This window comes from Lutra lutra, chromosome 8, assembly GCF_902655055.1.
Source record: "Lutra lutra chromosome 8, mLutLut1.2, whole genome shotgun sequence".
Taxonomy (NCBI): Eukaryota; Metazoa; Chordata; class Mammalia; order Carnivora; family Mustelidae; genus Lutra; species Lutra lutra.
This window is the reverse complement of record NC_062285.1, coordinates 127120303-127135024: the sequence shown is the minus strand read 5'-3', so window position 1 is coordinate 127135024 and position 14722 is coordinate 127120303. Positions and strand designations below refer to the sequence as shown.

At 39.9% G+C, this 14722-nt stretch overlaps 1 protein-coding gene across 3 annotated transcripts in view; it reads right to left on the bottom strand.

Moving 5' to 3' along the window:
* TXNRD1 (thioredoxin reductase 1) overlaps nt 1–14722 on the bottom strand; it is a 125653-nt gene that overhangs the window by 89085 nt on the left and 21846 nt on the right. For 2 of the 3 annotated variants that reach the window (XM_047740410.1, XM_047740411.1), the window contains exon 2: nt 379–439. Coding sequence is in view for 1 of the 3 variants with exons in the window: in XM_047740407.1 (XP_047596363.1) it covers nt 379–439; nt 6189–6361 (234 nt within the window). In the remaining 2 variants the exon portion in view is untranslated. Of the gene's footprint in view, nt 1–378; nt 440–6188; nt 6362–14722 lie in introns of all 3 variants that reach the window. The other variant, XM_047740407.1, reaches the window with a different exon arrangement.

Below are 14722 nucleotides of genomic sequence, written 5' to 3'. Positions count from 1 at the left end.
CCAGGGAATGGCCCAGCCGAAGGGTCAAAAAGAGGAAAGAGCTCACTAAACAGTAAAAACCTCACAAAAACATGGGGCGCCTGGGTGGCTCAGTGGGTTAAAGCCTCTGCCTTCGGCTCAGGTCATGATCCCAGGGTCCTGGGATCGAGCCCCGTATCGGGCTCTCTGCTTGGCGGGGAGCCTGCTTCCTCCTTTCTCTCTGCCTGCCTCTCTGCCTACTTGTGATTTCTCTCTGTCAAATAAATAAATAAAATCTTAAAAAAAAAAAAAAACTCACAAAAACAAAACAAACAAACAAACCCCCCCACACACAAACAAAGTAGATTAAATAAAATGTACAGTCAGCAGATATAATTCACATATTAAACAGAATCTTACCTGTTTGATCAAGTTCGAGCAAAAAATAAGGAACACAGATCGACTTAAATAACTTCTTCACCTGGAAAAACAAGGGGGAGAATTTTTTTTAAGCCTTCTCTCCAGCTTTTTACTTTCCTCTTTAATCAGCTTCTCCTTTGCAAACTTACCAGCCCATTTTTAAACAACCCACAAGACTCTCCCTGTCGACAGTAATGATAATTAATGGGTATCTGAAGTCTGTTGGTTCTACTCTGTGTTCAATGATTCACCTATATAGCTTCATAAAATACATTTTGAATGTTTAGTGACTCCGTCTACCCCACTATAAATGGGCTTAATACTAATCATGTTTTAAAAGGCACTGGAATATGTAATATTTCCAAAACATATGTGGAAACTCTAAGAAAGAAACTATATTCTACAGTAGTATTATTTATTTTTTAGCTGAGTAAAAAACCTCAACCAACAAATCAATTACAAAAGTCATACATTCAAGATCACACAACTTATTTTTTTTTAAGATTTTATTTATGTGTTAGAGAGAGCATAAGCAGGGGGAGTGGCAGGCAGGGGGTAGAAGCAGGCACCTCCCCTAGGCAAGAAGTCCAATGTGAGACTCAATCCCAGGACACTGGGGTCATGACCTGAGCCGAAGGCAGATGCTTAACCAAGTGAGCCACCCAGGCATCCCAAGATTACACAAAAATTGTAAAAAAAATTTTACTGGAAGGATAAGAGTTACTTTTGCCAAATTTGCACCACTAAATAACACATAAATTACTGATTAAAAAACTTTAAAATGACATTTATATATAAGACACAATAGCCTGTCATTAATGCCTTAGGACAGCTAAGACCCACATTTCTTCCAGCTTCTACAATAAAAGGAAAAAGCTCAGAACTATGGCCTGGAGTTGACAAAAATTAACAATCGGAGAATGTGTTCTTTTCCCATTCTAATTTAACTATTAAAACAGTAGGTTAAAAGATTTCTATCAATTGTATAGGGCCAAAGACAAGATTTTGATAAAAATGGGAAAATAGATTCATTCACACAGCTCTGGTGGCCCTCCTCTTATATTCACAGAGCAATATCTGTGCCCTGGTCGGAATTTAGCTCCCCGGCAACATACAGTTAAAAAAATAAGAATCCTTTTGAAGAGTGATGGGGTGAATAAAGAAGGACTTTAAGGAAAGGGCAGGGAAAGCTACAGCTGGGAGACCATCTGGACAAAAGTCAATTCATCTTCCAATGCTCATTTCCTAAGACTAAAAATAAAAGAAGTTCAAACACATATAAAATCATGGAGTCTTAAGGCTTCCTCAGCCACTTAATTTTAGAAATAAACCATTTGCAGTTTGTTACAAAAAACAAGTTTTCCAGATTTAGAGAGTAATCCTAAAAACAGCTCCTAAAAGTATCAAAATTTGACAATATGTGAAATGTAGAAAATATCAGCTCTAGATTCCAGAATACAAGTTACCCCACTTCAAGAAACTCTTTGGTAGGTAATTTTAGCTCTGATGAAACTTTCATACTGCTCCACAGCACAAGATTAAAGATCTGTATTGAATTTCATTAGCACCGGTTTCCAGAATATTCTAATTGATAAAAGCAGAGGATGGTCAACGTTGCCTGTAACATACACACGCTATGGGGAAATGGCTGTGGATCTGGGTGTCAGGCAACCCATAAGCTATATGAGACGTCATTTGCTAATTCCAACTTCATACTTCTAACTTCCCATTCAAATACCCGTAAGAAACAGATAATTGCATTTTCTGAAAAGGTAGGAAGTTGTCTTTGCATTTTTAAAACCCAGTCTCCATAGCAGGATGCAGCAAATCACACACAGTAATGTGTTATGCAACAAACAGAAACTAACTTACGTAGAAGCTCATTTCTTTGTGGGCATTTCCCAGCTTGAATCAATGCAAATTATATTACTCATCCCAGAGAGAAATATAAATTCATCAGGCCAAGTACAGATATAAAAATGAAGTTTCTCCATCCTGACTTACTCACATCACAAATGTTAAAAGATAAGATCAAAACTGAAGGAAGTATCCTGGGGAAATGCTACTTCAAGGTAATTTTTTTAAATAATAAAATTAAAAATTAAAATTTAAAAAAACCATGAACAGTCAAGTCTATAAGTTGTACCCTCACAGAAGAAAATCACTATTTTTACCAGAAGAGACACTTCACCATCCTTCACAGCCAAAGACATTGAAAGTTAATTTCCATATTAATTGGCACAAATCTGAAAACAGCTTATATATTACATATTCAGAAAAGCTTAAGAACTGGTATTTGTCAAGGTAAAACCAGGGGATATTTGTCCAAAAGACCTGGCATACCCAGGAATTACTCAGATAATTACATTAAATAAAGTTTCCAGAATTACTATACATTTTAATACAACAGATATGCAAATACCTACCAAAAATTTTACAAGAAATGTTCATCATTCCTAGAGTATACTTAATTGAGGAAAAAATAACCGCTTTGCCTTTTTAGAGTCAGGGAGGAGAATCAGGAAATGAAGAAGTTAGTTGAATTCAGGGAGAAGATAGTAGAAATAAGAGCGACTACAAGTCAAAGAAATGGGAGACTGAAGAGAGCAAGCAATGAAACTGCCTGTCACCACTAGCAATCTTTTTTTTTTTTTTAAGATTTTATACATTTATTTGACAGAGAGAGAGAGATCACAAGTAGGCAGAGAGGCAGGCAGAGAGAGGAGGAAGCGGGCTCCCCGCTGAGCAGAGAGCCCAATGCGGGGCTCGATCCAATGACCCTGAGATCATGACCTGAGCTGAAGGCAGAGGCTTAACCCACTGAGCCACCCAGGTGCCCCACCACTAGCAATCTTGACCACGCTGGCCCTGTCCTTCACTGCAGGCCTACAGCACAGTCAAAACTGCAGTTTTCCAATTCTTTAGCAGTGTTGGAGCGCCTGGGTAGCTCAGCTGGTTAAGAGTCCTATTCTTGATTTCAGCTCAGGTCGTGATCTCAGGGTCATGAGATGGAGCCCCGTGTCAGGCTCCATTCTTAGCTCGGAGTCTGCTTGAGAGTCTCTCTTTCTCGTTCCTGCTGCCTCCCCCGCCCCACCCGCCCGACACACACACACACACACACACACACACACACACACGTGCATGCAATCTCCCTCTCTCTCTCAAATAAGTAAATATTTTTTAAAAAATGAGGAGAGTGACCAAACACCGCCTGGCACATAGTAGGCTCTCAATGGTGGCTCTTAACGCAAGCCTACACTGGAGGCTTCCACGTGCTTTCACAGAGACTTGAAATTCTTTGGTCCTCAAGCTGTGTATTACCAAGTATAGCAGATAAGGCGGCACTGTCCACCTAATTGTTGAGGAAACTGATTTTCAACTGCGAATGTTCCTTCCATTACACCACCATGTGCACAGAGTTTCGAAGGGAGAGGTTAATTTAGAAAAAAAAAAAAAAAAGAAAGAAAGAAAGAAAAAAAAAAAACCAGCCACTTTTTAATAGGAGTAACTATACTGGGACTAGAGTGAGATATTTGTTGATTTCCATTCAACTGAGGCTCAATACTGATGAAGGAAGATCGCCATCCAAGGTGTGAAGTCCTGATAGGGAAACAGGAAGGGCAGGTAGTTCTTTCATTTAAAAAAACATTAGGGAGCATTGACTATGTGCCAGGCATGTTCTGTGGCTTCTATAAATATTAGCTAATGTGATCCTCATGACAAACTTACGAGATAGGTGTATTATTACCCACATTTTACAGATGAGAAAACTGAGACACAACAGGTAAAAAACTTAACCAAGTTCACATGACAAGGTCAAAACTCTGACTTGAGAGTTCAGGCTCCTCACCATTATTTGGAAACAGAAATGACTAGACAACTCCATGATTTCAGAACTAAAAGGAATCTCAATGGTCAACTAGTCCAAGCCCTTCATTTTACAGATTACACAAATGAGGGAGAAGAGCCTTAAAAGACCACTAGGACTATATAATGAAGCTCCCAGAGGTCAGGAATTATATAGCAGATTTCTTTTTCTTTTTCTTTTCTTTTTTTTTTTTTTTTAAAGATTGATTGATTGATTGATTTGACAGAGAGAGAGACAGCAAGAGAGAGAAAGCACAAGCAGGGGGAGCAGCAGGCAGAAGAAGAAGCAGACTCCCTGCTGAGCAGGGAGCCTGATGTGGGGCTTGATCCCAGGACCCTGGGATCATAACATGAGCGGAAGGCAGACGTTTAACGACTGAGCTACCCAGGCACCCCTGCAGTGGATTTCTAATACCCAACCCTCTTCCAAATTCTCTAATGTTTACTGCCAATGCTAATTACTTAGAATTTAGCATGGGTTACCTTAGGCCATTTTTCTTTTTTAAAAAAAGATTTGATTTATTTATGTGAGAGAGACAGAACACAGGCAGGGAGTGGGGCAGAGGGAGAGGGAGAAACAGACTCCCCACTGAGGGCAGAGCCCAACTTGGGGCTCTATCCCAGGACCCAGAGATCATGACGTGAACCATGAACTGACTGAGTCACCCAGGTGCTCCTGATCATTTTTCTTTTTAAGCCAAAGGTCTGCCTTCTCAGTTTGACTAAATCCCCTGGGGATGGGATTTGTATCTCCTACCTCTTAGCAACCCTGTTCCCAACATAATGTCCTGAACAAAAGGCACCATGATGATGAAGCAGACTATGTTGGGTGAGAAACAAAGATGAAAATTTCTGCCTACTTTCAGTGTTTCCACTGCTTGCCCACCTTCCCATTTTCCTTATTTAGAACAAGGGAGGGGCGCCTGGGTGGCTCAGAGGGGTGAGCTTCTGCCTTTGGCTCGGGTCGTGGTCTCGAGGTCCCAGGTTGGAGCCCCACATCGAGGTCCATGTCGGGCTGTCTGCTCAGTGGGGACCCTGCTTCCCCCTATCTCTCTGCCTGCCTCTCTGCCTACTTGTGATCTCTCTCTGTCAAATAAAAACATTTTTTTTTAAATCTTAAAAAGAACAAGGGAACATACACACACACACACACATATGCACACACAGAGCCTAAGAATCATGTCTCTGTGTAAACCCTTCCAGAATAAAAGTCTTCTGAGGTCAATCTCTCTGAGAGCTGGAAAATCAGCCAAGAAACTGAGAGAAAATTGAACTTAATAAATTACCCTACACAGGTGAACCCTGACAGAAGGCCAGTTATGTTGACTTTAGAATCCACATGTCTAGTCCTAGAGCTACCCTGAGTAAAATTTAAAGCTAAGTTTCAGTGACATTCAAACATCCTCAACCTTCCCATAAAGCACCCGATCAGGTCTGTCTTTCAATTCTCCACATCATTCTGTGGTGAAATCAGGTAGACTAAACCAACCCTCCCCATGGCTGTGATCACTGACCTTTCCTCTCAGAAAATCTAAGACGAAGAACCAAGTGGAAAGCACAGTTTTTTCTTTGGGAAGTCATTTTTCCCATAATGAGCATGAAGAGGTACTTATCAAAATTTAGGCGTACCTTAAGTAACAGCTGCTCAGAAAATACTCTCTATAAAAGTGCTAAAAGAGCAGCCAATCAACTGCTTTGGGAGCTCGCCCACCCCCTAATCTGCCTGAACTTGAGAAACCATCTAGTGTTTTACAAAAGCTCAGGAGAAGATTACTCAAGCAACATTTTGTTCTCAAAGCCTCACTCTCTAAAGACTCTGAAGCAATTTACACCCACACAAACCCCTTCCTCAGGTGAAATCCAACTGTTTATAGCAGAGCTCAGAAGTCTGGATTTTCTGGAAGGCAGCAATGTGTCCCCGCTCCTGGAGGCTGAAGTCTTACCTCAGCACAGCGCTTGCATGTGGACTTGCTGAAGATGACTACAGGGTGGCTGTCTATATAGGCCCTAAGCCGGGCTCTGGGATCCGAGACGCCTGGGCCGCTGGACCCTGAGGGGCCACTCACACCAGTGGCTGGGTTTTCTGGCAAGGGGTGACTAGGGAGATGATCCTTAGCTAGAAGTAATGGAAGCAAAGACGGTAATTATCAGAAAGGAAAACATGATGATGCATTCCCTAATATTAGATTCACTCGGCGAGCCTTACAATTTTAGCCTCAACCACCAAAATAAGGAGTCTGAGGAAGGACTCGAAAATGGATTACACATGAAGTTCTGTCATCTGACTGCAGACTCCCGGCAACGCACTGGGTATCTCCAATTTGTTTTTGCTTCGTTCAAGGTCAGTTCTCAGGGGCCCTGACAAATGACAGCAGGAGCCTGAACCTCCCTGAGGTAAGAGACTAAGTCACAGGTTCTGCCACTAAGGGCCACACATTCCCTCCGCCCCACCCTACCCATGGTTTAAATGCAGAGGGGCCAGAGGTCAGAGACTGCCCCCCCTTCTCACACAACCCTGCCCAGAGATACAGGATTGGGCAACTCAAGCCAAGGCTTACTCCTTTTTCTCCAGTTAACTTCTGGACAAGCAGACACAGGCTCTTTGGGCCACAGGCACAGCAAGATTTTAAAAAACAACTTTCTTCAGATTCTCTGTTTTCCTCTCCAGGATTTTTCTGCAGCTGAATCTGGCAGCATAACAAACATGACCCAGCTCAGTGGTATGTTACCCCACATGACACCACTATTGTCCTGGGTATCATCAACAGCCAAAACCACAGAGATTGCTACCTCCGGCTTGTAAATATTTTAAACTAGCTATCTTCTCCAGGGCCACAAACAAAGCCAGCTCAATCCTACCTTTATTACCTACTCCATAAGTTATTTCCTCTTATTTCTGCGTGTCTAAGACCTACCCATTCTTCCTCAATCTCCTCATCATCTTCATAGTTGATATTAATGTTTACTCAGAACTAGATGGGAGTTAATATTTGTACGCATCATCTCATTTAATCTTTACAAGGATATCATTATACAAACACTGCTACCATCATCCCTATTTTGCAAATAAGGAAACAGACTCAGAGAGGTTAAGCAACTTCTCCAAGGTTGCACAGCTTACAGTAAGTGATGGAACTGGGTTCAAATGTACATTCTAATTCTCTAGAACCCATTTTTTTTAAAAATAGCTTTACTGACTTATAATTCATATGCCATAAAATTCACCAATGGAGGGGCACCAAGATGGCTCAGTCGGTTAAGAATCTATCTGCCTTTGGCTCAGGTCATGACCCCAGGGCCCTGGGATCAAGCCCTGTGTCAGACTCCCTGCTCTATGGGGATCCTGCTTCTCTTATGCCTCCCGCCGCGCACCCCCCCCCCCGCTTGTGCTCTCTCTCTCAAAGAAATAAATAAAATCTTTTCCTTTTTAAAATGGAAATGGAAAGTATACAATCCAATGGTTTTTAGTCAGAGTTGTGCAACCATCACCACTATCAAATTTACAGCATTTTCATCACCCCAAAAAGAAGCCCTGTAGCCATTAGAAGTTGCCCCCCATTATCTCCCAGCCAGCCCTTCCCCCTTCCCAACATCTAGGCAACCACTCCCCTTATGTATAGAGTCATACAATATGCAGTCTTCTATAACTGAGTTCTTTCACTTTTTTTTAAGGTTCATCTATGCTATAGCATGTATCAGTGCTTCATTTCTTTTTTATTGCCAGATAATATTCCATTGTATGAATATACCACATTTTTAAATCTGTTCATCAGTTGATGGACATTTGGGCTGTTTCCACTTTTTGGCTGTGGTGAAGAGAGCTGCTAGGAACATTTGTGCACAGGTTTGTATTTTAAATACCTGTTTTTAATGCTTTTGAGTGAATACCTAGGAGTAGAATTGGAAAATGCTAAATCTTCCGAGGAACGACCGAACTGTTTTCCAAAGCATCAACACCATTCTACATTCCTACCAGCATTGTATGAGGGCCCCCATTTCTCCACATCCTTGCCAACACTTATGATCTGCTTTTTGATTCTAGCCACCCTAGTAGATGTGAAGTGGTGTCTCACTGTAGTTTGATGCGTGTTCCTCTAATGGCCAATAATGCTGAGCAACTTCCCGTATGCTTATTGATTATTTGTATATATATCTTCTTTGGAGAAATGTCTGTTCAGATCCTCTTCCCATTTTTAATTGGCTATTTGTCTTTTTATTGCTAAATTGTAAGAGTTATTTTTTTAAATTAATTTTTTGAATTTATTTTGACGCAGAGAGAACGGGAGCACAAACAGGGGGAGCAGCAGGCAGAGAGGGAGGGAGAATCAGGCTCCTTGCTGGGCAGGGAGCCTGATGAGGGGCTCATCCCAGAACCCTGGGATCATGACCTGAGCTGAAAGCAGTCGCTTAACCAACTGAGCCACCCAGGTGGCCCTATAGAAAGTATTTTAAGCTAATTATAAATTTTTTAAAACTAAACCCTACTATACATGGTCAAGACAGGGTCAAAAAATAAGTGACTATTTTTTCATATGCTAAACATTCAAATATTACTAATACCTGAAATATAGGTAAAGTAAAAAGGGATATAGAAATGCCCATACCTCATATGAAGAATGGGTACATCTTAAAGAAAAACTAAAATCTATGCCAATTAATTATAGGACCCAAAAGAGCAATGGGGCTTGGTATTTGCTGCAGAATGTTCCAGACCATACCAGACCTTTCATATCAGCTATCCAAAAGCTTCACCAATACCCTCCAGCCTCACCAATGACACTTTGAAGTTTTAAAATTAAACTCTGGTTTTCATATTCTCTTTTCCATGCTGCTTATTTTAGAAGACAACATGGAAATGACGATTCTTAGTGGTAACAGTGCATGGAAAGAGAATCACAGAATTTCAGCGAGGGAAAGAAACTGGGGGTCAGTAGGCCAACATATTCATTCAACTAATGAGGAAACTGAGCTCCAGACAGGTAATTAATTGGTGTCAGAGTCAGGGCTGCCACACAAGCCTCTTGATTCCATTATGTCTTACTGACTCCTTTGACTTCATGGGATGACTGACTCTAAAGGAAGGTGACAATTCCTTACATAACATCTCTGCTAAGGTCATCACCCACCTATTAAGCTCAGATAGCTGCCAGTACCCGGAACACAGAAATCAAGGCCATTACAGGGAAAGGGGTATCCTCTGTTATCAAAAAGAGCAGCAGTATTACTGGGGAGAGACTGTTCACCCAAAACAAATGAAAAATAAAGAAATGTATAGATAGATAAAAGATTGCCCCACTAATCAAAATCATTAGAACTTCTCCTTAAACTCTGCCTCTAACAAAATGGCAAATTTTATTTTTAAATGTTTCCCTTCATTTTGAAATAAAATTTGAATCAGCATCCAGAGAAATATATTAAGTAAATGTAGCAAGAACAGCACATAACCATGTGGTCAGAAAAACTCACATATGCCTAAGATCAGTTCCTAATGTTTGGATCAATGCAATACCTACTGTCCCCTTGTAAAAACTCAGACCAAAATTTAATAATAAAAGTGTTCCATACTTAACACTCATAAAAATTATGTAAGTCGATGAAAGATACTGGAGAGCCCCCCAAAATAGACAAATATAAAAGAATTTACAATAAAAAGACATCACACAAAGCAATAAAGAAAAAGAAAACATATTTTTAAAAATAGTATGGTAATGGATCATCTGGGTAGCTCAGTTGATTAAGCATCCTACTCTTGATTTTTTTTTTAAGATTTTATTTATTTATTTGACAGAGAGAGATCACAAGTAGGCAGAGAGGCAGGCAGAGAGAGAGGAAGGGAAGCAGGCTTCCGGCTGAGCAGCGAGCCCGATGCTGGACTCGATCCCAGGACTCTGGGATCATGACCTGAGCCGAAGGCAGCGGCTTAACCCACTGAGCCACCCAGGCGCCCTCCTACTCTTGATTTATGCTCAGGTCATGATCTCAGAGTCATGAAATCGAGCCCTGTGTCAGGCTCTGCACTGGACATGAAGCCTACATGGGATTCTCTCTCTTCCTCTCCCTCCGCCCCACCCCCCCACCAAAAAAAATTAAAGTAGCATAGTAATGATGGCTTGATAATTTGGAAAAAATTTTTTTCACTTATCTCTTACTATATAATAAAGCATGTGAAATGGACTTGTTACCAGATCTCTAATGAGGTGATAACTTCCTAAACTTAGAAATAAATACAAAGGAAAAGAGCAACAAATTATATTGCAAAATAATAGTAGTAATAATAATAATTTTTTTAAGGCAAAAGAACAGCCTAAAGAAAATACCTACATATGGGGCGCCTGGGTGGCTCAGTTGTTAAGCGTCTGCCTTCGGCTCAGATCATGATTCCAGGGTCCTGGGATGGAGCCCCACATCAGGCTCCCTGCTCAGTAGGAAGCCTGCTTCTCCCTCTCCCACTTCCCCTGCTTGTGTTCCCTCTTTCACTGTGTCTCTATCAAATAAATAAACAAAATCTTTATGAAAAAATACCTACATTAAAAAAAAGAACTAAAGAACAAAAAGAACTCAAGACAATTGGTAAAGAAACAGCAGGACACAGATGATAAAGTGAATAAAGAACAGGAACAACCAATTCATTAGAAAGAAAAGAGCAAAACTAGAATAAAATGTCTATTTTACTTTTCTTTCAAAATCAGAAATGCCAATTAAAGCAATGATGTATCATTTCTGTTAAAATAAAAATGGAAACTCCCAGTGCTGGTAAATGGACACTGAAGCCACTCCATGAGCATAAGGGGGTATATAAGCTGTTACTATTCTTCTTGAAAACAATTTGACAGTGTGGATCAAAAACCACTGAAATAGCCATACCTTTTAACCAAGGATTATTATATGAATTTATCTTAAAAACAAAAAAATTAAACAAAGAAAACAGTATATTTATAAAAATGACCCTCACCTCTTCATCTTCTCATAGGAAAAGCTTCTAGTAATTTGTATTAATATAATTAGCATCATCTAATTAATGGGAAAATTCCCAAATCTCTTTTCAATATGAGTTCTATAGCTTTAGGAATAATCATGTTAACTTCCTGTGAAATTCAGCAGAACAAAATAGGCCAGTGACCTTATCGACATTCTCCACTCCCTACCTCCTGAACAGGTGTATCACCTTCCTAGGGCAGGGACAAAGTTATATCTTGTCTCTGCTGCCTTTCTCTCTCCAAAGGCTAAATTGCAAACAGATTGTATTCCTACTCTCCAGGCTACTTTACCCCTTTCTATTCCCATCCTCAATCTACTTTTTTGTTTTTTTAGATTTTATTTATTTATTTTGGAGAGAGAGAGAACACAAGTGAGGAGGGGCAAAGGGAGAAGCAGACTCCCCACTGAGCAGGGAGCCCGATGAGGGACTCCATCCCAGGACCCTGACATCATGACCTGAGCCAAAGGCAGAGGCTTAACCGACAGAGCCACCCAGGCACCCTCAATCCACTCTTTTTATCTACACATTACCAACACAGCATCATCGAATATAGTAAAAAATGGGAAAAAAACACATGTCCAACATTAGGAGAATGGCTAAATTATAGTAGCTTTCTTGTTCTTCAATAATTCTAATGGTTCTATACTATGCAAGATTCAAAACAATATGGAAATGGCTTGACATGGTATGCAAGGAAACAGAATACCAAATCCTCTGTACCACAGTTTTATAATTATGTGAAACTTCATATACAAGAATCCTGAAAAGGGATATGCAAATATGGTCATAGAAGTTATATTGGCATGATAGAATTATGCATGACTTTTCCTTTCTTGTATCTCTCAAACCTAAAATTTTTTTTGCAAGACATAATAATTGGCCACAAATTACAATATATGATCCTTAACCAAAGGCTCCAACTCACATCCCCAAGATCAAGAGTCGCATGCATGCTCTATGGACTGAGTCAGCTGGGTACCCCACAACTGAGTAAACTTTCATATGAACTTACAGAGGATGGAATTATTGTGTCCAGTCCACCCGGTTTATGTGGAAAAGTACTTGTTGTTAGGAGACACATACTGAGATTCTTAGGGCTGAAAGTCATGATGTCTATAACTTATTTCAAATGATTCAGGATAAAGTGTGTGTGTGTGTGTGTGTGTGTGTGTGTGTGTGTGTGTGTGTGTGTGTGTAGAGAGAGAGAGAGAGAGAGAGAAAGAGATTGATTGGGAGAGAAAATAGGATATAAGGAAGAAAAATAAAACAAATGTAGCAAAATGTGAATCTTAAGACGAGAATAGGGCTATTCATTATATTAGTCTTTCAACCTTTCTGTTTACTGAGGGAATTGCTGGACTAATAGACTTCAAAGCTCTTCTACAGAGCCCACAACAGTATATTCCTGTTCAGATTTGTGGGGAAAGTCTGGCTCATTCATCTTCATTCTATAACCTTCAGTCATGTCTCTGCATATGGCTGGTTTGAGTTTGGAAAACTCAGGAAGTTCTAAGTCAGCCCACTTTGGATGCATCAATCTGTAGCTAATAAGGAGTCTCTGAAACTGATTTCTTGATTTCCTTTGTTCAGGCAACATAAACATCTCCTTGACCAGTGGCCCCCAAGATGTGGCAGGCATACCTCTGGAATCCCTGAGGTCAATACTATTTTCAGAATAATAAGATATATTTGCCTTTTTTCACTGTTTGCATCTTTAATAATGTGAAGGGGTACACCAAGATCAAAAGTTGGAAAATGACCAACCTTGATATTTTTAAAAATTTGAAAGGAAAAAAAAAAGAAAAGAATAGTTTCCATAGGAGCTAAATTTTTTATCTAGGACCAAAAAAAGGAAAAAAAAATCTTCTCTTAAAACTAAATGAAGTGAACACAATTTGGCTTCTCTTCCAAAGCCTCCAAAACTGATTAGAGGTGGTGGTTCTTCAATCTAGGTCTCTCTTTAAAAAAAAAAAAAAAAAAAAAAAAAAAAAAACTTTTAAGATGCTTTTGTTGTTGTTGCTAGTTCTAATTCCATGCCACTTAAATTAAACGTAGCCAGAGGAAGAGGAGGAGAAAGGGGAAGGAGGAGGAGGAAGAGGAGGAGGAGAGGGAGGAGAAAGAGGGAGGGAGAGGAAGGGGAAGAAGGAAAAGAAGAAGGAGAAGGGGCAGGAGAAGGAGGTGAAGGAGGAGGAAGAGGAGGGCTTGACTCCTACTAAAGAACAAACAGATTCTGGACCCTTACACATTGCTTGAGGTTCCAGAGGCCTGCCTTTCTATGCTCTGGTTATGAGGACAAAAAACCCCAGCAGAGATCACTACTGGAATTGACTGCTTACACTTCTGAGAGCCCAGGTCAAGGCTGTCAACAGATGAGAGAAGTAGCTCATAAATTTCAGAGCAGAGAAACAAGGGGGAAAGCAAAGAGGAACCCAGCAAAAGAAAGCAAAATGGCAAAGTTAAACACAGACTAAAACCGCCACTTGTTAGAACTTGAATTTCTGCCATTAATAAGCAACATGATCCCTTCAAATGAGATGATAAAATTTTTATAGCGCTCCACTCTGCCTGCTGTCATCACTTTCTGGTTTGTAGATGTCACATGCGTGTTTCTACCCTGTTGCCTGCAGTTAAAAGCATCTGGACTGTAAGACATCAGAAGAAATCAAAGATTTCTACAAATCCTATAGCTCTTAAACTTTTTATTCGGCTCAAGAGTTTTGCAAACACACCACTACTCTTAGATATCTTTTAACAAATTAACAATATTAACAGTATTTTATTCAACCCACAAGATACACAGAATATTATCACAGTTGGGTCTAACAAGACTCCATGGAATAACAAGTTATTCCATAAAAAACCTAAGAGTGGGGAAGCTTTAATGGGGAAGCATGACATGATCTATAAAGTGAGAAGGCAAGAAAATTATGTGTGCTTTTTAAAGTCTACAGGGTATGAGACATGCTAGAAAAATAAAACATGAGAACATAAGGAAGACTAAGACTCCTTAATAAGACATGATGATGACTTCTCCGATGCTATTATATATTCATATATATGACATAAATATCATACATATATGATATATTCATAAATATCATATGAATATGATAAATACATCTTAGTTTTTAGTGCTATTTATTTGTCATATTAAAACAAAACCCTAGGATGCTTCTTTAAGCCTCAGAGGGATTTTTAGTTCTCACAAAGAACTTGTCATGTGAAGTACTTACTATGTTCTAGGCAAGCTACTGCAAACAGGCCTACAACATCCTGATGATAGCTCTTCTTCTTTATCTCCTTCAAAGGAGTCTCACTGGAAGGTTAAAATTAAACCTGGGTTGTGTTGAGGGTCCTACTTACTAAGAATTTCCCACTTGCCTTACCCCACAGTTGTATGCTAATGTGATTATAGGCCATGTCCAAGATCCCATAGCTATATGAGCCTGAGAATACACATTTGAAAGGAAATATCTCTTCCCTAAAATACTGGATTCT